Source organism: Alosa sapidissima, chromosome 23, assembly GCF_018492685.1.
Source record: "Alosa sapidissima isolate fAloSap1 chromosome 23, fAloSap1.pri, whole genome shotgun sequence".
Lineage (NCBI taxonomy): Eukaryota > Metazoa > Chordata > Actinopteri > Clupeiformes > Clupeidae > Alosa > Alosa sapidissima.
Window position 1 is genome coordinate 16,477,009 of NC_055979.1, and position 26,781 is coordinate 16,503,789.

Below are 26,781 nucleotides of genomic sequence, written 5' to 3' on the forward strand. Positions count from 1 at the left end.
AGAAGTACATTGTTTATTGGATCTAGTGAACAACCATCTGCCACTCACGTTGGCCAAGGACAAGGGCATATGGGAAGAATCATATGCAAGCTGTAAAAGCCAACAAGGCATAAATAAATAAATAAATGAATAAATGAATGTCTATATTTTATAATTATATAATATTAAAATATGCAAATATAACTTTACACTCAGCCCACTCTGAAAGGTCTTGCCTTATGTTGAAATGGAAAATAGCCTATTGCATGAGGCATTTTGTTTTTGTGAAGCGTATTTCTACCACCCACTTGGACATGTAGTGACATTCAACTGGCTGCAATTTGGCAGCCTGATCACTAGAGGCCACTAAACCCTACACACTGTGCCTTTAACAGCTCAACCGATAGAGCGTGGTGCTAGCAACACAAATCTCATTCTTTTTGGTGCCTAGTAAGCAAATATGCTACCAAACTTGTATAGGCCTACCATTGCTTGTTGTAAGTTTGAACATAATATTTATAAATGCTGACATGCTTAATTCAATCGCACATGGAGGATCTACTTTTCCTCTCCACAATCACACATCCTTAGTTGACAGGGCATCAGAGAGCAGGAGTGAAAATCCAGAGTGAAGACTGCAGACTCAAAGTCTAAAGTACGACAGTCACACAAACAGTTGCTTGTTCTCAGCCACATTGGCATTGCTTGCAGAACTGAGGCAGTCTCTTTTTCCAAGGTATGTATCCTTGAGGTCAGGGACACACCTTTGTTGCCTTCTCCAACCTCGCTTTCAATAGGCTTACCAGGCTGTCTGTACGCACAAAGAGGAAAGTTATAAAGGAATAGGGAAGGAAAAAGTGAAAGACATAAAGACGAAGGACAAGACGAAAACAATTCAATGGAAACATTTGAGTCTGTGGCAAGACATGACAGGCGAGATACAAAGGAACAAATAAGTGTCTTTTATGGGTTCGTGAAGTAATTTCATAGACACAAAACGATATTAGTAAAGAGGCAGGCAGAAGCAAGGACGCTGCACCTCAAATCAAATTGGAGGTCATTCCTTTCATCACAACAGATATTCTCCCCTCACCACACACACACACACACACACACACACACACACACACACACACACACACACACACACTATGATCATGCTATGTCCCCATCCCTTTTACTTCTGTTGAATTAACCTGTGTCTGTCTTGATGAGTTCAGACAATAAATATCATGCTCTTTTCAATATCCACGGCACATTTCAAGCACAGCGAGTACAACAATGCAAACAAATACTGTCAGAGTATCATGGCACTGTGATTATTTTGGCTGTCATTTGTTGAATGGGTTCTACACACACACACAAATGATTAGGAGAGAAGGGGAGTGAGAGAGACAGACTATGCCACAGCACAGGTAGCAGCAGTAGCTGCAGCATGTCACTTCCCTTCGCCTTCCCTCACTGGCAGCGTCGTGGAGCTAAACACACGTTACACTCCTCCTCTTCCTTTCCTCTCTCCCTCCCTCTATCCATCCCTCTACCCCCCTCCACCCCTCCAATAGCAGTCGGGCCGACCCTGACCTTGTCCCTCTTTACTCACATCCTCTGCACCACAAATGGGTTCTATTACAGGTGCCGTGGGGCCTGATTAATGGCCGGCCGTGTCTGCGGCGGCAGCTGGGTCCGGGGCCGTTCTCCTTCCACTGCTGGGTCCGGCTCAGCCACGGCGGAGGGCCACCTCCCTCCCTCCATCCCTCGCTCCCTCCCTCCGTACCTCCCTCCCTCGCTCACACTGACAGGCTGCTTCCTGACACCTGACATGCAGTCGCGGCAGACGTGGCACACCCACTCATAGTGTGTTTGTGCATGCATGCATTTTGCATATGGATAATGTATGCAAGTGTGATTCTATGTAGAAGAGACATGCAGGGGTCAAGTAAGGAGAACTGGGGTCATGGGAGAGGCTTGTCCTTGGTTCACATGGTGTGTCTTTTTTATGTTTTGTATAGAATAGAGTGTGACAATGTATTGCAGAATAAATACGTACATGGCCATTTTTGTATTGTGTTGATATACATTTAATTGGGTATGATCATCCAATCCAATCCAATCCAATTTGGCAGAACAATACAATGCACACACAACACGTACACACACACTAAGAAACACACACCTATTGGTCTCATTTAGCATTCAATATTCTGAAGGTCTCTTACAGTAATCCCTCCCATCTCTCTATCTCTCTCTCCCTCTCTCTCTTTCTCTCTCTCCTCTGAATTGTAAAATATGTAGCCGGACATTTCTTTGGATAAATGCAACCGGAGCAAGGACACACTATTTAATAACTGGCTATTTACATCTCAAGTCTACTGTTTTATGGTGGCCTTGGAAGAGACACTTGTTTGTAATTACATCAGCACCCCCCCCCCCCCCCCCCCCCCACCCCCACACACACACACACACTCACCTACCTGCATTCCCTCCCCCTTCCCCCACACCACCCCACCCCAGGGACATAGCAGACGAATGGAGGTTTTATGCCATACTCGGCTACCCAGCTGATTGACAGGAACAAAGCGCTCTCTTTCCTAGTCAATGAGAACCTCAAGGTTCCTCACTACCTACGGAATGACCTTCACTGGGCGAGCCTACAGGGAGAGGCCTTGAGAGGCGGATAATCGAGATTTTGCTCAGGAAAAGATTTAGAAAATAAATAAAAATAAAGCGAAGGCCCAACCGACCAAGTCTGTGTGTGTATCTCTCTCTCTCTCTCTCTGTTTTTATTTTGTTCTTGTTCAGGACTGAGTGCGTTTAAAAAGAAATGACTCTGAAGGCAGTGCTGATTTGCATCATTGAAAAGGCAGGGGTAAAAGCCATAAAAACTATGCCGGTGTAATGGTGCAGCTGTTTTCTCCCAAGACACAAAGCAAAAAATGTCAACAAACTAAAAAACTGTTTTCCTTCTTGCTCTGTGTCTCATCTATCTACTTTTCATGCTAAGACATCTCCTTTTGGGTGAAGACACTTATAGGCACAACTTAAACCCAGCAAAGCTTATGTAAATTCTGTATATTATTCAATACCACTAAAGGGTTCACTATGAGATTTGCCATGGTAATGTTATTCAAAAGCATGACCTTCTACTTTGAAACAGTGTTACCTTGCTTTACCTTTTGTGTCATAAGTAATTGAATGTCATTATGACAACAGAACAGAATGCACTAAGGGCCCATCCACACGGAGACGCTTTTTGGGTTAAACGCAGAGGTTTTGCTTCGTCTTGGCCAAGCGTCCAAACGAATCCTGTAAACGCACTGCCCGAATCCGCACTTTTTTTAAACCTGGTCCCAGAGTGGAAAAATCTGAAACCGTAGCCCTTTTTAATTCGTTTGGACAGCGAAACCGCACACTTGCGTATCGATGATGTCATCGCCACACCTCAGCTGCCCTGGACTTGACACTTATAGTATTGCCTAACAATCAAGGGCGTAGGTTTGGTCTCAGCTTTGGTGGGGACACATCCAGAACTCCTGTGCCGTTTTTCATTAGGTTTACTTGCCTCTATGCAATGCTTTACTTTAACATACAATGCTATAGGCTACATAGCTTTGTTCATGAGTTTCCATGCTGGCTGGACTGAGCTTCTTATCCAAACAATATGGTTATCCCCCTACACTGCGTTAGCTTCTCTACAACCGGACATGCTAAACATTCTTCTTATGGGAACCTAACGTTACGTACTAGGTAGTCGAGTCTTGTTTTGCCTTTTATTGTTTATGTAGATTACACAGAAGCTACAATATCGGCACAGTATATATGTTATAAGAAGTTATGGTATTTCAAAAAAATCCTAAAATGAATGGGCTTCTATGGGGGTTAGCAGAAAAGTGGTCCCTCCAGCTTACATTGATTCTTCTACTTCCGGGAATTCGCCTGCCCCCTTGGTTGTATGGCCTACACAGCGCGCAAGCTTTTCTGTAACAATTTCTGTAACAAACAGTGCCACCTATAGGCCTGGGATATGAAGTAATGTGTTGAGTCGTGTTGAGATGGATCCGTTTGGACGCAAATATTCTTGATACGGTTCCAGGGAAGACGGAGGAAAAAAAGGTAGGTTTGGTACGTGTGGACTAGGCCTAAATGTCCTGCATGTCCTGCAATGTTTTGTAGTAGGACATTTTACTATATGTGAAGTGTAGCGTATTATACTATGAACTCACCAGTTGTATCATTTAATGACACCAATCTTCCGTCTGTTCAGTTCAATTCAATTTTGTTCCATCAAATTCTTTTTAGTCTCAGTCAGCATACCTAGCAATCTATCAAAAGGTTATATGGGCGATGTGCACTGGGTTACTTGAAGTCGGCAAACCAGTTTCCTGTTTGTTGACATTGCTGTCAAGCACCTGAACCTGTGCTTCAGTTGTACCAAAACGTGTGCTCACCGAAAATCCTTCCCTCCTTATTTTGTGCAGCCACTGCAGGCTGGCATGTTTAGGAAAAAGGTGAAAACTCAAAATCACTCACTCACTTATATGAGTGGCACAGCAGTGCTCTTCAGAGCCGCCTATGGACATTACTGTAAGACTCGCGTACATTCTCAATGTTGTCTCAATGTTGCAAGGTTTGTTTTCAGCCTGGGGCAGCGGGAAAAGTCACCGTTTTCACCGGAACAGGTCATTTAACCATCCAAATGATTTGTAAACGTGTTTATTACGTTGAAATAGTTGCCAAGTTCCCCTTTAAGTTCTACAGTCCATTGAATTTCAATTTGAGACACTTTCAGTCACTCCCTGGTCTTAGGTTTTTGCATATATATAGTATGTCTTTTCATTTGATTCAGTTTCATCTTTTGTATAATGCTATAAACATACCTAAACTTTCCGTGGGCACCAGTCAGAAAATATGACCATATGAACTTATAGAGAATCCTTGATGATGAAAATGCTTTTGTCAAAGTCATAAGTTTCGATACAAAACTGTTGCTTGGCCTTACCTAACAGGTTTCTGAAATTATCTTGAATTTTATCTGTTTTTACAAATCTCTCACTAAAGAAAAACATGAAAGTTGCAGCTTGATCCATTCCATCTCATTGAAAAATCTCAATATCAGGAATAGCATGATGCATGACAAAAAAAATAATGTGTCATTTCATGGAATGAGAAAGTAAGCAATTGCTACACAAGATTTTTATAATGTTTCTTAAGATGATTTTATATGAACAAAGTATATATTTGATATATTATATGAACAGAAATATAATTTAGTTGGTTTATACATGCTTTAATTGTTTCATATACTATGTTAATCAGATAGTAAGTTTTCATTTGGTTTTGTAATGACTTTGCACAGAACTAATGTGACAATGTGACCCCCACACACAATTTTTAAACGTATTTCTTGCTGAACCTAGAAACTGCACTGTTTGACAATTCTTCTGATGTTTGTGCAGTTTTTTTTTACATTTTATTTTCATCCTTCCATGTTATATGTTATTTTCTCAGGGAAGAGCACAAGTTTACAGTAGGTGCACATTGGCTTGTTGTTTGTCTTTCTGTTATATTTCATGCTGTTGTTTTTGCATGTCATGATTCTTTTATTTGTAGTTGCACTGGATGCGCAATAGGGGCGTGTGCTCCGTTCACTGCATGATCGGGTAGGGTACCCCATTTGGCTGGTTAGCCTAATGAATTTAGGCCTGGTTGTCAAATAGAGACAGATCACCTGGGGGTAGTGACAAACCTGGGTACGTATAAGTATAAGTATAAGTATAAGTATATACTCTTTTGATCCCGTGAGGGGAATTTGGTCTCTGCATTTATCCCAATCCGTGAATTAGTGAAACACACTCAGCACACAGTGAACACTGAAGCACCAGTGAGGTAGCCTGGCGGGCCATCCTATATCATTGAAATGTATAGTCTGGAATCGAATCATTCACCTGCTTAATCCAAGGGGCGGGCAGAGAATTGTCTTTCAAACTGCCTAGGCATGCAATAGGCCAGCGCTACGACCATATCCGTATACGGTCGGCAAAACGGCAAATACATCCTTCTTCGAAAGGAATGACTTAAGTGCATTGTGTTGCTCTACTTTCAAAGAAAAGCACAAGTCCAATTCCTCCAAAGTTGACGCCAACGCCGATTCAAACAACCGCTCTTCATTCGCCATAGCCACCTTCCTTGTTGTTCACCGTCGCAGGATGTCGTTATCCTGTTAAGCCCGCCTTAAGACTCTCTAACGAAATAGAGCGCTGTGATTGGAGAACATCCACGGTGTTAAGCCAATAGAAATTCCTATGGTTCGATACTAGACGTACAGGCTGAGCAAATTAATTTGCCGCCGCTAGGGTGCGTCTAGATTTCTAGGCTACCAGTGAGGTGAAGCACACACTAATCCCGATTCAGTGAGCTGCCTGCTACAGTGGCGCTTGGAGAGCAGTGAGGGGTTAGGTGCCTTGCTCAAGGGCACTTCAGCTGTTCCTACTGGTCGGGATTCGAACCGGCAACCCTCCAGTTACAAGTCAGAAGCGCTACTAGTAGGCCACGGCTGCCCCCCACGTTAACTCAGAGTAATGGCTAAACCACCTACAACAAGAGCCCTATGACATTGTTTTGTTAGGAGAATGGAGCCATACAGCTCTTCTGGGAGGTTTACCCAGGTTTGTCACTAAGGGCCCGTCCACACGGAGACGCTTTTTAGGTTAAACGCAGAGGTTTTGCTTCGTCTTGGCCGAGCGTCCAAACGAATCCTGTAAACGCACTGCCCGAAACCGCACTTTTCTGAAACCCGGTCCCAGAGTGGAGAAATCTGAAACCGTAGCCCGTTTGAATTCATTTAGACAGCGAAACCGCACATCCTGCTTGCGTATCGGTGATGTCACCTCAGCTGCCCTGGACTTGCAATTATAGTATTGCCTAACAATACTAGTTTTCATACATGACATTACCTACGATTACACTCCGTAAGATAAAGATCACAACTGGTGCTGCGCAGCGCCGATAGCTTATGACTTGGTGGACTGAACACTGTTTTTCCCGTTTTTTTTTTAATGCATTCTAGCTACTGTCAGTGACACGAGAGAACTTAAGTTATTAGGAAAGTGCGGTGTAAGTTCAGGCTACATTAATTTGTGCGTAGTGCCAGTGTCATTCATTTATTTTACATGTCTTACAACATATATACATGCATTCACAGTCGAGTGAAATCAGATATAAGCATACAAAGACGCTTAGAACTCACGTTAAGCCGATGGTAGCACACTGATTGCAAATGCGCGATTTGATTTGATGCAGGCAAACGTATTGTTACTAACGAAGGTTTTATAGCAATATTATAAATGTGGCGACAGAATAGCCTAGAACTTGGGTAAGCCTTGCATTTAGTGATAGCCAAAACTAATGTGAATCACGGACTACAACCAAAGAAAGTAAAGGTGATTAGGCCTACCTGCGTTAGCCATATAAAGGACGGGACTGCACCCTTCACAAACCGTAAAATAAAGTTTATTAGTTTTACAGTTGACTACAGTTGACAGTTCACCATCAGTCCACACAAACAATTCTGGTTTCCTTGCACTAGCCATTTTGTCATAGCTTATTCTGTCTGTTTGTAAAGCACAAACTTTGGTCAATTTCTGTAAAGAAACAGTGCCACCTATAGGCCTGGGGTATGAAGTAACGTGTTGAGTCGTGTTGAGATGGATCCGTTTGGACGCAAATATTCTTGATGCGGTTTCAGGGAAGACGGAGGAAAAAAAGGTCGGTTTCGTACGTGTGGACTAGCCCTAAACCACATACTTGGAATACCCCCCTGATCTATTTACACCCCCATGGTGGGAGGAGAAGGACATCCGGATTTGAGCTCTAACTCAGGGCTCTAATTGAAATGCCGGGTGCAAAGTCTACCAACAAACAAAGTTCTCTTATAGCTATTATGTGCCATATGGGAGCATTGAGCTGACTCATCAATGTCTGTGGTTAAGCAGTGGTGTAGTCTAGTTAGCTGTAGTGGGTATACTGTGGTGTAGTCTAGTTAGGTGTACTGTGATGTAGTAGTTAGCTGTAGTGGGTATACTGTGGTGTAGTCTAGTTAGCTGTAGTGGGTATACTGTGGTGTAGTCTAGTTAGGTGTACTGTGATGTAGTAGTTAGCTGTAGTGGATATACTGTGATGTAGTCTAGTTAGCTGTAGTGGGTATACTGTGGTGTAGTCTAGTTAGCTGTACTGTGATGTAGTAGTTAGCTGTAGTGGATATACTGTGATGTAGTCTAGTTAGCTGTACTGTGATGTAGTAGTTAGCTGTAGTGGGTATAGACCCTTTCAAGAGAGTTCCATTATCAGCATCATAGTTGGCCCCACAAGACTTCCTTTTTAACATTCCATATGTTATCTTAATGCAGAGGAAGTAGATTGGGGCCCAAATAGAACGTTCAAGCATTGTTTTTGTTTTTATTGTTGAAAGGGTCTATACTGTGATGTAGTCTAGTTAGCTGTAGTGGATATACTGAGATGTCTAGTTAGCTGTAGTGGGTATACTGTGATCAACCCCAAATGTTAATACGTATCCTTGCCTATTTTTTGTGGGTATACTGAGATGGTGATGCTTTTTAAGTGGGTATACTGCGTAGTCCTGCGTATCACATAGACTTCACTTTTCTTTTTGACTTTGCACACATTCACTCTTCAGCACTCTCAAACATTTCCCAACTCTGAACTCACACTATACTGACTTTGCACTCATTCACTCCTCAGCACTCATGACCCCCCCCCCCCCCCCCCACACACACACCACAAGACTTTTAGCACTTTTACATCCCTCACCCTATGCTATAGACCTTTTATTTATTTTCTTATTTCATCACACGTCAAAACACACACACACACACACACACACACACACACACACACACACACACACACACCTGACTTTCTCCAACTTTTGCACATCTCCATAGAACTTTTTATTTATTATTTTTGATTTCTCCTCCATCTACCCATGTCCTTGATTGCCTAGCCTTTCTGAACCCCCCCCACCCCACCCCCATCCCCAACACACACACAAAAAACACACACACTTACATCATCACTGTCATCACCTCACATACATACAGCACACTGCTTGCTACAGTAAGCCTCCTCTATTTGCTGCACACTGTTTTTAGATTAGCTTTTGGTAGACTTAAGACTTTGCACTTTTGCCATCATTTAAATTAGGGCCCCAAATGCCTATGCTTCTCTAAATGCACTATATGGATATGGATAAATTGGACAGGTTTTAAAAGCTCTACATGTCTCTTCAGGCACCACACTCTCTCTCTCTTCTCGAAACAATTCACCCTTCAATTGCGCCCTTGTCTGTCAGGTCTTCGACACTGTCAATCAGCCGACCTATTACTTCCACGACCCTGATGGCCTCTTTCACCGTGGCTAACACTATTAGACCCATAATTTACCCCTTTATGCAAACATGACCCTTTTCTTCCCACCTATGAAGGCAACATATACATAGCCTGTTCAGTAGGCGCCTATAAAAGGGCGATGAAAGGCACATAAATAAACCTGAGAGCCCATTTCATTTTTCAGCAAACACACTGACCCACCCCCTTGCTTCAATTACAGCACCACAGGACATAAATTAATATGTAAAATTGCCGGTGTATGCTGGCAAAGCCCTCGGCAGCAAAGGCCAACTCCATCAATTTTATGTGGGTGACGCATCCCGGTGATGACGGATGCTCCACCTGAGGAGAGAAGCTGGTTTGATTGAAAGGCTCGCCGGCACATGAACTGTGGGCAACCCACATCAACGCAGAGACTCAAAGGGAGGGAAAGAGGGAGAGAGAGAGAGAGAGAGAGAGAGAGAGAGAGAGAGAGAGAGAGAGAGAGAGAGAGAGAGAGAGAAGAAGCGAGTGATCACATTTAGGAGTGTTTTTTTCTTCCTTTCTTTCTTTCTTTCTTTCTTTCTCTCCATCCATTTTAAGAGTGATACACACTCGGCGGCAGGGGTAAATGAGGTTTTTAGGATGCTGAGGATGTGAGCGGGGTGAATAATTTATCTGGCCTTGAGAGCACTTACCAAGCGTTTGTCTCTCCCTGCCAATGTTAATCAGATTTGATCTGAGAAAAAGGAGACGTTCTGTGAGCAGTCACAAGGCCATAACTTTTGTCTCTCACAACTCATTTTTTATACAGGGGACGAAGTTATTGGTTCTTTTATGTTGGGTTTTATGGTTGGGTGTACATTGAAACATATAATATTTTCAGATTATGTTTGCATGCAGTCATTGTCGACAGCAACCACAATATATCTTTTTCACAAAACATATTTGACTAAAGCACTGTTCTGTAAACTACAGTGGTTTACAGCAATAGTGTCTTCTACTCATTGAGTCATAGGAACAAGGGAAATATTATACTATTTTTATAATATTAAAATATTGGCTAATAGATAGGAGAATTAAAGGAAGACAAAGCAATACATGTTTATTTATCTTTAATATACTTAATATATATAAATTATCAAAATGATGCATATGCTATTTGGGTTTACCTTTTCCCTTGAATAAACTACATTGAGTATTAATATACCTGCACCTAGTCATGCAGTCGGCATTCACAAACATTTGTGAAAGAATTGATCAACAAAGACAGGTGGAGAGTGTAAGTAAGTCAGCCACTGTTTGTGTGTGTGCGTGTGTATGTGTGCGTGTGTGCGCGCGCGCGTGTGTGTGTGTGTGATAGAAAGAAAAGTCAGGCCAAGGTAAGTACTTGAGAGACATCTAGCATACATATTACATATCACAAATTAAGCATATATGTATCTATTGCCTACATAGCTAACTCCATAATGATTAGCATTAGCATTTATCAGTGACAGGCAGATTACATGGAGCTGTCATTAGATGGCATCCGCATGCCGCTGCTCAGGATCAGAATAGAAACAAATGACAAATGGAGATAACTCTGGTCTAACCCATCAGACAGTGGGACGCACATGACTCAAACTGAGGATTAATTACAGGTGTGGTTCCTATTATGTGCTGTGACGGCAGTAGTCGAATCCAACTGCTGCCCACAGATGATACCTATCAGGCTAACCGAGAGAGGCTGTAGGGACATGCTGAGCTGACATCGAACAACGTGACACTGATATCACTCAAGCCCTCTGCAGACACATCCTGTTCCCGTAGCAGCAGCATGCTACATGTTAGATGACATAATTTGGACACCATACACTATACCATGCCCAAGCGTTCTTTCTGTGAAAGGGATTTAAATAGTGAATCTTCTCTATTTATCTCTACCTCAAGATCATATGTTTTAATACTCACACATGTGCCCCTCAAAAACCCCAATTGCACCTTGAAAACTTCAATGAATGGCTTTGTTGATCCTCTGCACAGAACCAACAACTGTAGTTCATCCAGCATTTTCGCCTCATAGGTACAAAGTTTATTTTGATACTGCTGTACTGTGTCTGGGGAGACTAATATCATAGGCCTACTGCAAGCATGGAAAATAGCCGAATGTCTAAAACGTCTGCTCTTGCTCTATATTAAAAAAGTTGCTCCTTTTTTTGTCCAGTCCATAGCATTGAGTTTGATCAATGACATCACTTCCTTGTCAGCAAAAATACCCTTTCCTCTATGGAACCACTTCTTAATCACCATAGCAACCCCTCAACAAACTCATTGTACTAACGACATCCTCTGTGCTACTGCTAATAGCTGGAAAAACATTGTTATAATCGGCGAAACCTAGGAGTGTGTGTGTGTGTGGGGCTCTGCACCATCCCAGCCTCACTGCTCCTCGAAAAGTTGTTTGGCATCTGTGCCTTTATGTACTCTGAACAGGCTGACCTTGGGGGTTTGTGTGCTTGTGTACTGACCTTGGGGCTGGGCTGGAGCGGCAGGCGCTTCTGCTGCTGCTGCTGCTGCTGAGCGACCCTGAAACCAAATGTGTTCACGCGCATGTGTGTGTGTGTGTGTGTGTGTGTGTGTGTGTGTGTGTGTGTGTGTGTGTGTGTGTGGGTGGGTGGGTGGGTGGTGTGTCTGTGTGTGTATGTGTGTGGGTGTGTCCGCCTGTGTATGTGCGAGTGTGTGTTTCTGTGAGTGTGTGTAAAAGACTGTGCCTGTGTGTGTGTGTGTACTGTATGTGTGTGTGTGTGTGTGTGAGTTTTTGGGAAATGCATTTATGTGTTTCTGACAGGTAAGGGGAGAGAGTGCAAACAGCAGACACAGTGAGACAAACACTAGGCCTTTCAAAAAATGTAACAGCACCTCACCATCTCACCATCTCACTGGGCTATCACTTCACAACTCTTACCACAGCCATGACAAAGTCTCCCTGTACATGTCACGTTGACTGACAATTCTTTTTTTTTTTTATTGCTGTGAGACATTTGAAAAGGAACTACTTTGGCAAGTAGGCCCAGTAGTGAGGAAAAGACTCGGCTTATCACGGCAATAAGCTGCTGCTACTGTTCCCCATGACCAATGCCCTTTCAACCATTGATCAACAAAGACAGGCGGACACCGTACGAGAGTCAGCCACTGTTTGTGTGTGTGCGCGTGTGTCTGTGTGTGTGCGTGTCTGTGTGCGTGTGTGTGTGGGAAGGGTGTGTGTGTGTGTGTCTGTGGGGTGTGTGTGTGTGTGTGTGTGGGGCCGAGATAGAGGGAGCATGGTGGATAGAGATAGAAAGAAAAGTCAGGCCAAGGTAAGTACTTGACAGATAGACTTTTATTATTTATTTGTTAAATGTGAAGGCATAGTAGAAGAAGGTAGGAGGTCATTGCCCAACTTTTATGAACGTACAATATGTGGTTGTGGCAGTTGTAAGAGTAAGCAAAAAGGGCAAGGGGAAAAGAGGATCAGAGAGAGAGAGAGAGAGAGAGAGAGAGAGAGAAAGAGAGAGAGAGAGAGAGACAGAGAGAGAGAGAGAGAGAGAGAGAGGGAAGAAAAGAGGAATGTAGGTTAACATTATCAAAAAGTCTCGGTTGTAGTACATGGTAAGGGTAAATGCAAAAGGGTGGACACGGGAGTGTTACTTGGGCTTTGATTTTCTTCAAGTCTTCAGCTTCATTTCCCATCACATCCCATGGACCTCAATAAACAACCAAGACAAGCAAGAAACAAACAAAACCTGTCTGAGTAGCCTGCTGCTCAATAACTCACACCTGTTCCCCTCAACAACACTGAAGCAAAGGGGTCAAAAATCCCATGTGCAGGACCTATTGCAGCAGGATATGAGAGGCTGGTTGAATCCACAGCCCTCTCCTCATCCTCATCCGTAGCAGGGATGCAGATTTGCCTGCGTGCATATGAACCATACCTGACTGGTGCTCAGGTTGTGTCTAGTAACCGCATGCTGATATTAAGGCAGAGCCTGCTCCACTGCACCCTGCTCCCTACTGCAGTGCTGTCTGTTTGTTGGGAATTTATGATGCAAGAGTAGGTTGCTACCAGTGGTGTTAGCAGGGTTTTTTTGCATGTGGCAAAATTACAGAGATGGCGTGCAACCAGTGAGCAAATCATTAAACTAATGTCCACATCTCATGCTGCTTAGAGTTATTCCCCCCTGCTGAAAATCAGTTCACGCTTCCTGCTTTTACTTTGTTGGCTTTTAAAAGAAACTGTCTGACAGTGTTCTCCAAAAAGCTGCCCACTGTGAATCAAGAGCCTAAAACCCTTGATGTATGCCAGAAAATAAATTGCAATCCCATGTTGTTTGCGCAGTACACACAATAGCAAATTCAGTAACCACAGAAAAAAAAAACAGGTTTCGTATTCAACTCAAGGACAAGCAAACCCAAGGACAAAAACAAAAAAGTGTATTGTGAACTGGCCAACCGGGGCGATCTGAGACACTCCCAATCCAGATTACATATATGAGCGGGGTGGTCTGTGTGTATTTGTGCGCGGATCAGACCCACACATGTTTTGAATTTGCATTGTGAATATCATCTTAAATCCAGAACTGGGGACCTTCATTCCTTCCAGTGATGTGACTTACCAGAACTTACTTGATGCTGTAACAGGATCAACATATATTTATTGCTCCAACTCCATTTCATTGAGCTCTGTCATACATCAGAGAACAGCAGTCACTCATCTAACCATCTTTTGTGTGTTTTTAAACAAGCTTAAAATTCAATGGCTGTCTGGATACCGATGATGTGTGTGTGTGGTATTCAATAATGAGTCAGTAATGAGGCAGGTTGTTGATGATTCGCTGTGCTAATACAGACGTGTGGCTGTGCTTTATAACTGTGGGGGCGGTTTCTTTGGAAGGAGATGAGATTACACCTGAGCTACTTTCATTTAGAATACAGAATACCTTCAGGCTTTGTTGGGAGAAATTCTCATTAGCGCACAAACACAAACACACACTCACTCACTTGCAAAGACACGCACAGTTTTTTAAAAATAATCTCACGTCTACAGACACTGTCTTGCACTCCTTCAATCCACTCACACACACACAAACACACCCTTGCACAAGCAGGCACACACACACACACACACACACACACACACACACACACACACACACACACACACACACACACACACACACACTCACACACACACACAAACACACCCTTGCACAAGCAGGCACACACACACACACACACACACACACCCTTGCACAAGCAGGCACACACACACACACACACACACACACACACACACACACACACATTAAGTTTGATGGTCATGCAAATTACGGGAGTTTTCCGGGAGAAATAACAAAACGGGAGGGTGCTGGGAGATGACCTTGAAATACAGGAGAAACCCGGAAAAAACGGGAGTGTTGACAGGTATGCACACACACACCCTTGCACATGCAGACACACACACACACGCACACACACACACACACCCTTGCACATGCAGGCACACACACACGCACCCTCCCTCCCCTCTCACACACACACCACACACAGTGTCAAATGAATTTCCTCTCCCATAGCTCTTTAAGTTACAGACAGAATGACAGAAGCCCTTGAAAAGAGGAGTATTCAATTTATAACTGCGAGACACAAGGCCACAGTGCTTTATGGGTAAAGTCATAGATGCATGATGGGAGAAAATCATGGCAGTAACTATAGTAACAGTCGGAACTCAACAACAAAGTAATAAGGCATTTCCGTGGAGGAAACTTTGAGCATATTCTTCCTTGCTTGTAGAATGAACATCGTGTTTTTTCTCCACTAAAAGGGGAAACCAAGAAACATTTCTGAAAGCTTTTCAAGGTTGCTCCTTTAAAATTTTAGCCAGATCCATATTCCCTGTGGGTCATGACAACCTTGCAGCTTGTTTGAGTGTTTTATTTGAATGTGTCAGCATTTTAGCCCCCACAACACTGTACGCTGTGCTGAGGGGGAAAACACACCGCTGCAACTGGCAAGCCTGAAGCCAGCTGAGACAACCTGTAACACCATGAAGACTTTCATATGTGCATTTGGAAGGATGCTCGTGAGTTTTATTTATTGAACCTTGGCTGTGCTGGAATTCAGTTCATGATGCAAATAGCTTTTGTCAGCCGAGAATAGAAAATGTTAATGTCAGAATAATTTAGAGTATTAAATTGTATAAAATACTGGCATATTGACGATGATAGTACAGCAGGTAGTGCTTACGTAAAGTATTCTCTTCTAGAAGAGGACTAACTACCTAATAAAACATTAACATAGATTTGACATAGTCATTGAGAAACCAAATGTTTTTTTTAATTGAATTGAAAACATTATGAATATTATGAACAAATACTTGTATTTGCAGCAACGTAGTGATTCTAATAGGACTCTGATAAGATTTCTTACTAGAAAATGGCATTTATAAATAAAAATTGTGGACAGATAAAATGCGCAAAATTTGCTACAGTCAACACAAAGTTCAGCAGAATAAGGCAAAGGCTATATCAGTTCATATATCAAATCAAAGGCTCATCAGTTAGCTTGGGAAATGCATCATAGCAGACAGCACTGATATGAGGTCTGATAGCCATGACTCAATATGACACAACACTCGTCATTCACAAGTTTTTTAATGATTCTATGAACATTAATCATCAAGTCTGCATGGCTATGGTTATCATGCAGAATGGTATTTGTTTACGAACAACTTTCAAACATATCCTACTCAAGGTCAAACAAAAACAAAATCTATGAAAGGCACTTGGAAGGACATTGGTGTATTGACACACACACACACACACACACACACACACACACACACACACACACATAAAGACACAGTTAAGTGGCAACATGGCCTACTTTACCGCCTGAATAGCAGTAACCTATGGCTGTAATTCACTCATATTCAGTTTGAGCTAACAAGTAATTAATCCATTTTAGAGAAAAGAATAGTCAGTATTTCCTCAGAAATGTCAAACTACGCTTCATACTTAGGGAGTCTCCAAATACCTTTTCCTTGTTTATTTTCACTTACTCAGAAGGGTAAACTGGAGCAGCATGCCAGATTGATTGCTTGTTTTAACACGGATCATGATTAAGTTATCATTGTCACTTCAACAGTATGGTAAAGACATGGTGTTCAAGTTCTGTATAGCTTTGGGTCTGACCCCAGATATGATTGAAGGCATCAAGGCCAAACACAAAAGAAACATGGGGACTTGCAACATGACCTTCACTTTTCAGTGGTGCGAATCATAACTTGGTCCAGTTCAGGATACTGACGTAATTGGCCAGACACTTCCTCATTAAGATAAAGCCTTCTGTCTGAGCTGACAAATGAGTATGAATTCACATGACCTGCCTGTAGTTAATAGTCTGGTTTTACTTAACATGATTCATCATGTTGTGTTCATCACCGTGTTCACTGTAATACAGAAATGCAATGAAATATATCTTGTTGTCGTGTTGTTGTTTTTTGGTCAGTGTTAGGGTCTGATATAAAGACAAAATACGTAAAAAAAAAATTTCTACATGTTCTTAGTCCAGAGGCAGAGACGATCAATAGAGGTTGGACTGGGCTTCTTAAATGAGTGCCCTATTTGACTTATCAATCACTTTATTAGTAGCCTATTGTAGCCTCAGTTCTCAGCAATCAGAATGATTTTACTGTTACCTATTTGGTTACACTTTATTTGACAGTGTCGACAGAAGCGTGACATGACACTGTCATGAATGTGTCACAAACAAGTATTGTTATGTTTATGACATAACGCTTCTGTTATTTAGTGTCATTCGGTTTTTGTCATAACAAGTTAGGATTAGGATTAGGGTTAGAGTTATAGGGTTAGAGGTTAGGATTAGGGTTATGGTTCATTTGTCATGACAGTGTCATGTCACTCTTATGTCGATACTGTCAAGTAAAGTGTTACCAAATATTTTCCGATGCATATTATTGGATTTGGACTGAGTAAATGTCTTCCTCTTCTACTTCATATCCACACGGCAGATTTCACACTTTAAAATGCATGTTCTGAAAAGCTGCATACAATGTCAGTACCCTCATAGTCACTGAAGTGAAGGTGGACCTGGATCTCACAACCAGGAGTTTGTCCTTGGAAAGAAGGACCCCAAAACTTTGGCAAGGTGAGTGGGTGATGCATAAATGTGATACATTACCGTGAGTCATAATAGACATGGTGCGTGGTGCACAGGTGAAAAGAGTGAATGCAAAGCCATTCAACATTCCGGCCAAGACTCAAATCTAGACACAAAAGACACATTTAGATAAAGAACAGTAGTGAAAGAGTAACCCTCCAAGTCCTCTTGAAAGAGATCACGCTTAAAACGTTAATCAGATAGTGTAAAGGTTGAAAAAAGTAGTCCCAGTGCATACAACATTCATTCATTGTGATGCAGTGGGATTTGCCATTTTCAGTAGTAATTTCATCCAACAATTCTCCAGTTGCTCGTGTTTGGATTTGACTTTGCTTTTTAGACATTACTGAAACAGAAGTTTTCTTTTAATTGAAAAGAATAGTTTTTATAACTACCTGAGGGTTGGATTGTATTATTTTGTGCTTACCTTCTACATATTTATTCCCCACAGTTGGCCTTCATACACTCTTTTAAGTGTATAGGCACACACACTTTTAAGTGTATAGGCACACACTCTTTTATGTGACAGTACTCCACACATTTGGTCCCTGTAACCACAGTGTGTTTGTGTGTGTGTGTGTGTGTGTGTGTGTTTGTATGTTTGTCTGTTGGTCTGTCTATTTCTGTGTGTGTTTGACAGAAAGAAAGAGAGAGTGTGTGTATATGTCTCTATATGACACACATATGTACATACATGAATTTACAGATGACTGAACTTTAAGCAATGAGGTGGACACTGTCACCATCTTCACCTCCCCTTTTGTGGTCTCCATGTGCTGTTTATTTTCTTTCTATTTTTCACAATGCAATTTATTTTTTTACATGCTTGTTACACGTTAAGACACCCACCAACCTCAGAACTGATAGAAGGCAGCACTTCAATGGGGGCAAAGCATCTATAATAACATGTTTGAGTATTGCACTACACTACTATTGCCACACACTCAAAAATGCAAAATTTAAAGACCTTAAATAGAACAGAACTAAAATAAATCCAATAAAAACTAATGTAACAGTGCATCGTAACCAGCCAAGTTTAGACCTCGCTGGGATTTGGTTTGCTTCACCACTGGAGGAAAGTGAAATTGTTGCACCATATGTGTTTTGCACTGTACACTATTGGGAATTCAGTGTGAGATCAGGAAAGTTGTATAGCTCAAAAGTCCTATAACTCAATGGACAAAAGAGCTGTAAAAACATTCATCTGTTCAGATAGACACAGACAAAGCAATTTCATGATATCCTGCAAACAACACTGCTTATTATAACAGTCACAAATATCCAAAAGACAATTTGTTAGACTATAGTTTATTACGTTTAGGTTTACTATACTTATTATCTAACTATATATGCACGGATGGACTTTTCTTGCAATGCTGATTACATTTTCTTTAAGGGTCACTCTTCATGTTACAATACAACTGTTCATGTTCTTAAAAACTGGAAATATAAATGTTCTGTTATTGTCCCTCAGCAGGGTTGGAATCTGATGAAATTGGTTGAAATAGGGCCAGCAGAGCTGCTTGAGTCCCTTGAGGTCAACATTAACTACCTGAGAAGTAGCCATAATTTTCTTTAAACTGAGAGAGGGGAGACAGCAGCCTTGGCCCTCAAGGCTATAGCGCTGAAATTTAGAGAAAAGCCTGACCCAGAAAAAAAGGTTGCCATGCTGTGCACCTCAGCAATAAGGAATAATATGAGCAAAATCTAATTTTGTAGACAGAGAGAAGATTTGTACAACCTGTCTGCAACATTCTCAGTGCTTCAACGAGCAAAGGATTTGTCTACACGAATGAGGGGGGGGTGGATACTGTTTATGTGACAATGACCTTGATCCAAGCAGTAAAAGACAGAAGAAAACTTTTTTTCCCACATGAATTATTTGTGAGTTTTCATTTTTCTAGACAATATTCTAATCATTCTGTGTGGGTTTGCATCTGCTCCCTCATAGATGTGTCCTTCACAGTCTCGTAGAGAGAAGAATGTTTGGCTGCTTCGCCATACAAGTGGCAAATCAATAACCTTTTATAATTGTCTTGAGGAGAAGATGACATTACCTCGCTGGCATCAGCGTCTCGCAAATCTCCTTGCCCAACACAAAGGGAGTGACCCTCAACTTCAAAGTTGTGATGAATTTTTTGTAGGCTACCATTTCTCAAGGTCTTTGCTGCTGCTGTAAAGGGTAGCAGGACAAACAGTAGCTAGGCTGCAAAAGGAGATTTTCTAAGTGGTTTACATATATCAAACAAGGTCATGTATTCATTTCAAATTAACAAATAATTATTTATTTTTAGTGAGTCCACAACATGGTGATGGTGCTGATCAGAAAAATGTGCCAGAATATTTGCAAGTTATAGCTTACTCATTGTTCCTGTATGTATTCTGGCAAGAACATAATTTGGTACTAAAACTGGAAAAAGGACACAAATCCATTTACAGAATGTTAGACATTTTGGGTATTGACTTAACCTTGAGTAAAACAACGTATGCTCTGGTGCAGTGGTAGGAAACACAATACCTTGGTAATTGGAAGCAAATTCAATACTTTATTAAGATGGAAATCAAGCAATGATATGTCTTCTATTGGCCAAAAATCTCAAGCGGAGAGATGGTGGGGGTTGTGGAGGTCCAAACAAGTTTTCAGCCTTGCTTCAAAGCAGACCTTCAAGAGAAATTCAGAATGTTGAGTGTTCAGACACCACCAGCACACTCAAGCTGAAGGCCTCAATTCGAAGAGTTATGAGGTATGTTGAAAAAGGTACACAAAGGAACAGGACTACAGATAATAAGTACACACTCCTCTCTGGTGTAGTAAGTATACTCACCATATATTATACTTATATTCTATTTCCAGTGTTGGAAATAGGCAATATATATATAAGGGATAATGTATAGAACGCCTGTCATTATTGGGAAAATAATAATATAACATATAATAATAAAAAGAGATATGCCTATTATACCACAGAATCTGAATCCTGATTTCTATATCCTGGTAAACTTTGTGGATTCAAATTCTCAATGAACTAAATATTCCCCATTGACAGCCTTCTTCATTCCTGAGAGTATAATTTTAATATCGCAGAGATTGAAACTTCAGGCCTAACCCTATTCAATCAAAGGCAAATTACAGTAAGGAGATTTGGACATTATCATACATTAATTTGACAAATAGGTTGATTGCCCATGGGGAGGTAATGGAGACTGAAAAAGAATAGAAAAAACTTCAGAGTTAACAAACACAAACTTGAAAGCTTGCACATACATAAGGCATACAGTATATTTCCAAATTTGAGACTTCCAACAACTTAGGCTAATGTGAACATGTTTTATCATTTACAAAAATAATAAAAATGGTTATTTTAGTAGAAAGAGACAAAAAACAAGATTGGTCAATGTCCCCAGAAATGGTTGTTTATGAATGTGGCTAGCAGACGCATAACAGCGCCTCCCTCATTTGATAGCAGCTAGCACCCCCTAGGTGTACGTCAGAAAAATAGAAGTGGGAGGTGTCGGACGATATTTAAAAAGTCCCAACTACTTGTCATTTCAAAGGAAGGAAAGAAATATAAAACCTCGGCGTTCATGGGATCAGCGGGGCACAGAAGTAAGCGTAGCTAATTCGAATTCGACTGGTCCCTTACAGAGTTGACGGCATGGCTTGTTTCGACGGATGCCACTGCATAAGCGAAAGGAGGCAAAGCAGCATCCTGTATAGTATTCTGAAGAACGACATCCAGTCCGCTCAGAACTCGCAGCAAAGGATCCAGAGAGTCGCTGTGTCGGTACAAGCTTGTACATGTGGATCTAAGAAAAAGGTTGCGCTTCGGTCCCCGCAAACCACCTGCAAAGCCGCTTCTGCGGTGCTCGTAAAGACTCTCAAGTTTGTCAAGAATGTGCCCTGCTTTCGGGAGCTCCCTGTGGAGGACCAGCACGTTCTAGTGAGAAGCAGCTGGGCTCCGTTACTGGTCCTCGGTATGGCGCAGGACAGGATTTCTTTCGAGACCACCGAAACGCCCGAACTCAGCATGTTGCAGAGGATTTTAACCAGCGGCCCGGACAAAACGGATAACCCGTCAGAGTGTAGTGCGCCAGGCGTGTCTATCGTTGATGTGCAGGGTATCAAATTGTTCCTCAGTAAATGCTGGAGTCTCGATATAAGCACAAAGGAGTATGCCTATCTGAAAGGAGCCATCCTCTTCAATCCAGGTGTGTTGGCTACGCAGCACTGTCTATACTGTGCATGTGTCGGTTGGAAGTAGTTAACACAGGAAATAATGATTGTATGATGCATTTTTATTTTATTTTAGTATTGCAGTAATTATACATAGTAGATTAAATTGTCATTACAGTTCTGATGTGGTTATTTAGATGCCCTGTTGTGCACACATTGTAATTTAAAAGGGTGGGACAATTTGATTACGTTCGAACATAATGACATCATTTTCCTCAACTGTGTTTTCTCTTCAGATGTCGAGGGGCTGCAGTGTCAACATTACATCCAGGGGCTGCAGAGCGAAGCGCATCAAGCACTAAATGAATATGTCAAAATGATTCACCGAGGGGACTCCACGAGGTTTGCCAAACTCTTCATCGCACTCTCCATGCTTCGGTCCATCAACGCAAACGTCGTTGCAGGGCTCTTCTTTAAACCGGTCATAGGAGCAGTCAACATGGAAGAACTTCTACTGGAAATGTTTTATGGAAAACAACCTGAGAAGGACGACTAGGACGATGAACGAGCTTCACTGGACACAGTCTGACTGAACTCAATGAGTAGTAGCCAAGTGACAGAAATACGCGCCAAATAACTTATTGCTTTTTACATATAGCCTACTATTTTTGTATAATAAAACATATTTGCTGAATTGGTGTTCTCGGGTTTTCCAATTATGAATGTATTGCTGAATCCAAAGGGTCTATGTGAACCATTAGTTTATATGTGCTACATAGTTTACTGTGGTACTTTTAAGATGAACTTCAGATGAACACTTCAGGACATCACATTTATTGGAATATTTTGGTTGGACTCAAGATTACCACGTCTTAGACTTAATCATATCAAAGACTGTCGTTGGTACTTGTATATAATACTACACAGTTTATCGGATCGAATTCCATGATAGGCTATTCAGATTAGCTTTTGAAAGCATCTGTGTAGTCTTTAAAATACTTGATACAAAAGAAATGATACAACATGTGTGACTGCATATCACAGAATATGTTGAATCAATGACTCAAATGTCGGACTGGTACTTATATAGCGCAGCATACGTATAACAACAAAATAAAAACACATGACATATTACAAAAACATGAATGATGTAAGCGAATGTTTCTTACCCGTAGAGGGCAATGTTCCCCCATAATCATGGCCTGCTTTTTCAGTAGCTTTTTTGGACATTTTAAACCGCACATGAATTGCACAGCCATGAACATACGATTCATGCACTTGAAAGATGCATCAATGAAAAAGTAACATGTGGCACAAACAAACTACTGATCGACATCGTTAGGACGTAGTGTCCCACCGTTAACTGACAAAGAAGGACCTTCCCCGACCTATCCGGATCAAAGACACCGCCATATGTTATTCCTCTGACAGCATGTGTTAGAGGTGTCAGCTGAAAGATAAGGTCAGATCCCCTAGAACAGACAGGCAGCGGACAAGCAGTGGGGCATGCAATCACTTGTCACTTGGGCAATCTAGCCTAAATATTAAGAACCGGTAGTGACACATGTGCGACAGTGTGTGTGTGTGTGTGTGTGTGTATGTGCGCGCGCACTTCTGTCCAGACTGAACGGCAGGCACATGGCGTGCGACAGTTGGCGAGGAGTTACCGCGACTGCACGGTCTATGAGAGTTGGATGGTGAATATCCGGATCGGAAAATTGACAGATTAGGTGAAGACATCCTCTTCCCTCACAAAACAGACACATTCAAGGAAGTAAATGGTTTCATGTGGTGATGAGGATGGATGAGACAGAGGTGAACTGAATGTCACATTTAAATGTCAAACCGACAGATAATAGTAGCCTAGAATATGGCAACAAAAGTTGTCATGTAGGTTGCGAAATGTGTAAAGCTAAAATACCATTGCTGTGCTTGTTAGATGTTAGCGACACATTGCACATTTGCAAAAGTAGTGCTAGCTAGCCTATGCCTATTATTTAAAGCGTAAAGGTTGCGCACGATTCAAAATACTTGTTTTGAACAACAGCTATCGTTTTTTTACACCTCCACTTTAAATATTGTAATTGATGTTATTCTTCTTTCCACCCTTTTATGTAGGGCAATTTGAATTATCATTGTGAATGAGCCAGGTCCCCTGCATTGAGCAACTGATGACTGTCACACTGAATTGTAATCAGTTATTGTGGGTAGCCTAAGCTACACTGAACATATCATTTTTTCCCTCTCACCTCAGCTCCTCCACCTTTGCCAATTGCAGTCCTTTCCCTTTCCAGCAGACTGAGTTGTTTTTTTTAAATAATAAAGCCAAAACAAACACAAGCAAACAAACACAAATGACCCAGGTTACAGATAAAATTGAACTGCTGATTAAAGAACTCACACTGATTACATTCCTTTCTCTCAGAGGCTGCATGGTTGTAGCAGCAGTAGTAAGGTAGTAAGCAGTAGTATGTGAATGTGTGATGGATTTAGACTCAAATACTACAGGAGACATGCCCCATTGTATATATGCATGGCCGTGGGTCAAAGTATGTCTGGAAAGCACAGATGTAAGATATTTCTCTTCATGGCCCATTTGTCATGCTGAAGACCCTTTTTCCTAATCAGGACACAGTGCATTGCAAAGGGGAAAGATATGCTACCACCCTTTTGTCCACATTTCATGTGCATAAGGATTTTCATAGCACAAAAACCAAGAGCTATTTTTACGTTAGGCTAGCATATCTTTTGAATGAACGAGAATTTTTTATGCAAGGTCTTGATGACTTGATAAATCTTTTGTTGAAATAGTCTGTCTAAATGCATTGTCAGTGATCACATCACAGAAATGGCCTAGGACCCTATCAGAAAAGAAATCCCTGTAGATTCGGTTTGAAAGGAGCCAAAGATGAAAGTGTTTTTGATAGGCGCGGATGAAGGAACGATCACATCAGGGACACTGTACTGTTTGATCTTCAGATTCTCCTTTCTCCATTATTAATTCTGATCCCAGAGATTACCCTGTCCCCTGACAGGACTGCGTGTGCCTTATTTACAGGGCTGAGCAACACTACTAAACCAGTTAAAACCCAGAACCCCTTTCCTCCCCCCCAGCTCCTAGTTAAATCCTATTGTGTTTCGATCCATTCCCAATGGATCATTAACTGCTGATGATTGCAGGGAAGCAGCTCACACAGTGTTTTCCTAAGAAGATAGAACAGAGAGAACATTCCCTGTGGAGGGCATTTTAAAAATGCCTGCTAGGAGAGTAATGAGAGCATGTTTCTGTGCATGTTTTCAGCTGGAGAGCTCTCTTGTTATACTTCTTGTCACACCCTTCTGAGCCTACGACTATTATCGGTCGTCCACCTCACACTTGGGTGCTTTTTTAGCAATTTTTGTGCAGCCATTTCTGCAAAGAGAGATGTTTGCACATCACCTCTGTGTGACTAGTCTCCAGCTCACTTGCTTCTGAGAGAATCTATAGAACAGTCTTTTTGAAGATTAGTTTTTGTAAAAAAACATTTTGTCAACTTCCCCAGGTCCAGAACACCTCCATTGACTACTTAACTTTCTTGTTAAATTTTGTAACTTAATTTTGGCATATTCTGTGCAATAATTACTGAAGTAGGCGTACTCCTGTATTAAGCTATAGAACATGAGAGGATTTTATGATGAATAAAGTCAGGTAACGTTTCAATTGAAGCTCTCAGCTTATCTCTGGGACCTGATCACAGCCTTTACTCCCACAGTTCATCTCATGTTAAAAGTGTGAGACATTTACTGTGCACAGGGGCGCCTTAATACCACCTGAGGCCCCTGGGCTATATGTTTTTAAGCCCCCCCCCCCAAACCACAAATATTAATTATGATACCCGGCCCGCGATCTGACCCACCTATTTACATAATGTGCGCTTTTGGTTGATATAGCCTAACATGCAGTGTAGCCTATCATTATTGAGCCTATGTAAAACCTTTACATGAACAGGAACAGAAAGCCCTCCTTAAAGGAGAATTCCGGTGTGATATTGACCTAAAGTGTGTTGAAACATGATACCGAGTGTGAACGTATGTCTCATAGCTCATCTCGGCTTGTCCCCTGCACTCCAAAATCTGGCGCTAGTTAGCCAATGCTACCAACAGCTTTTTCAATGGTGGTGCTTCGGCATCGGGCTAGCCATGCAAATAAATCACTGTTTTACACCATTTACGAGGCTCAATGTATCTCCACACTTCATTGGTAGACTTCCGAGTGCCCTGACATTTAAAACGAGACATTGAGAACTTTGAAAAAGCACTGGTAGTTTACTTACAAGACGATTTATGCAGACAGTATCTTCACGAAGTTTAGCATTTACAGCCATCTTGAATTTAGTCACGATAAGTCGAGCGATGAGTAAGAATGAACAGGTATGATAAGGGATCAGATTCCAAAAATAATTCTGTGGAAATGCATGGATTCCAGTTGCTGCTACTGGAAGAAACTGGAATCCATGCATTTCCACAGAATTATTATATGGCTGCAAACGCTGCCATATAATAACACTGTCATTGTAGAGCAGTGCAATGTTTTTTGCAAAATTATTATTGATTATCATTATTATTATTAGGAGGCCCCTCATTGGTCGAGGCCCCTGGGCTGAAGCCCAGGTAAGCCCCTGCATTAAGGCGCCAGTGACTGTGCATGAGACCTGGCCGTGCCAGGGATGAGTGGAGAAACTTTGTTGCTGCCCTACAAGCCATAGATGTAACGGTAAGTACGTAAGTAAGTAAGTTAGTACTGTAAGTTCATAAGAACATTTGCTGTACTTGTTTAACATGTGCTGTATAGAGGAGGTGCACCTCAAGACCACATATCTCCCTAGAGGGTGAAAAAGACAAGTTAAAGCCAGGTTGTACAAAACCCAAAGGAATCGCATGACCCATCAACCGTCTATGCAAGTCTTTGATTCTGACTGCAGTCCTCTGAAGGTGAACAATCTCTCCAGCAGTCTTTGCTCTGGTAAAGGGGGTAGCGATGGTGGTGGTGGAGGTGGGGTAGAGTTGCTG

General features: G+C 41.7%; 1 protein-coding gene across 1 annotated transcript; it reads left to right on the forward strand.

The window, feature by feature from the left end:
* Nucleotides 1–21,125: 21,125 nt before the first annotated feature.
* On the forward strand, nt 21,126–22,426 carry nr0b1 (nuclear receptor subfamily 0, group B, member 1). The gene is made up of 2 exons (XM_042079845.1): nt 21,126–21,767; nt 22,029–22,426. The coding sequence occupies exons 1-2, from the start codon at nt 21,215–21,217 to the stop codon at nt 22,286–22,288; spliced, it is 813 nt and encodes a 270-aa protein (XP_041935779.1). The 5' UTR covers nt 21,126–21,214; the 3' UTR covers nt 22,289–22,426.
* Nucleotides 22,427–26,781: the final 4,355 nt, after the last annotated feature.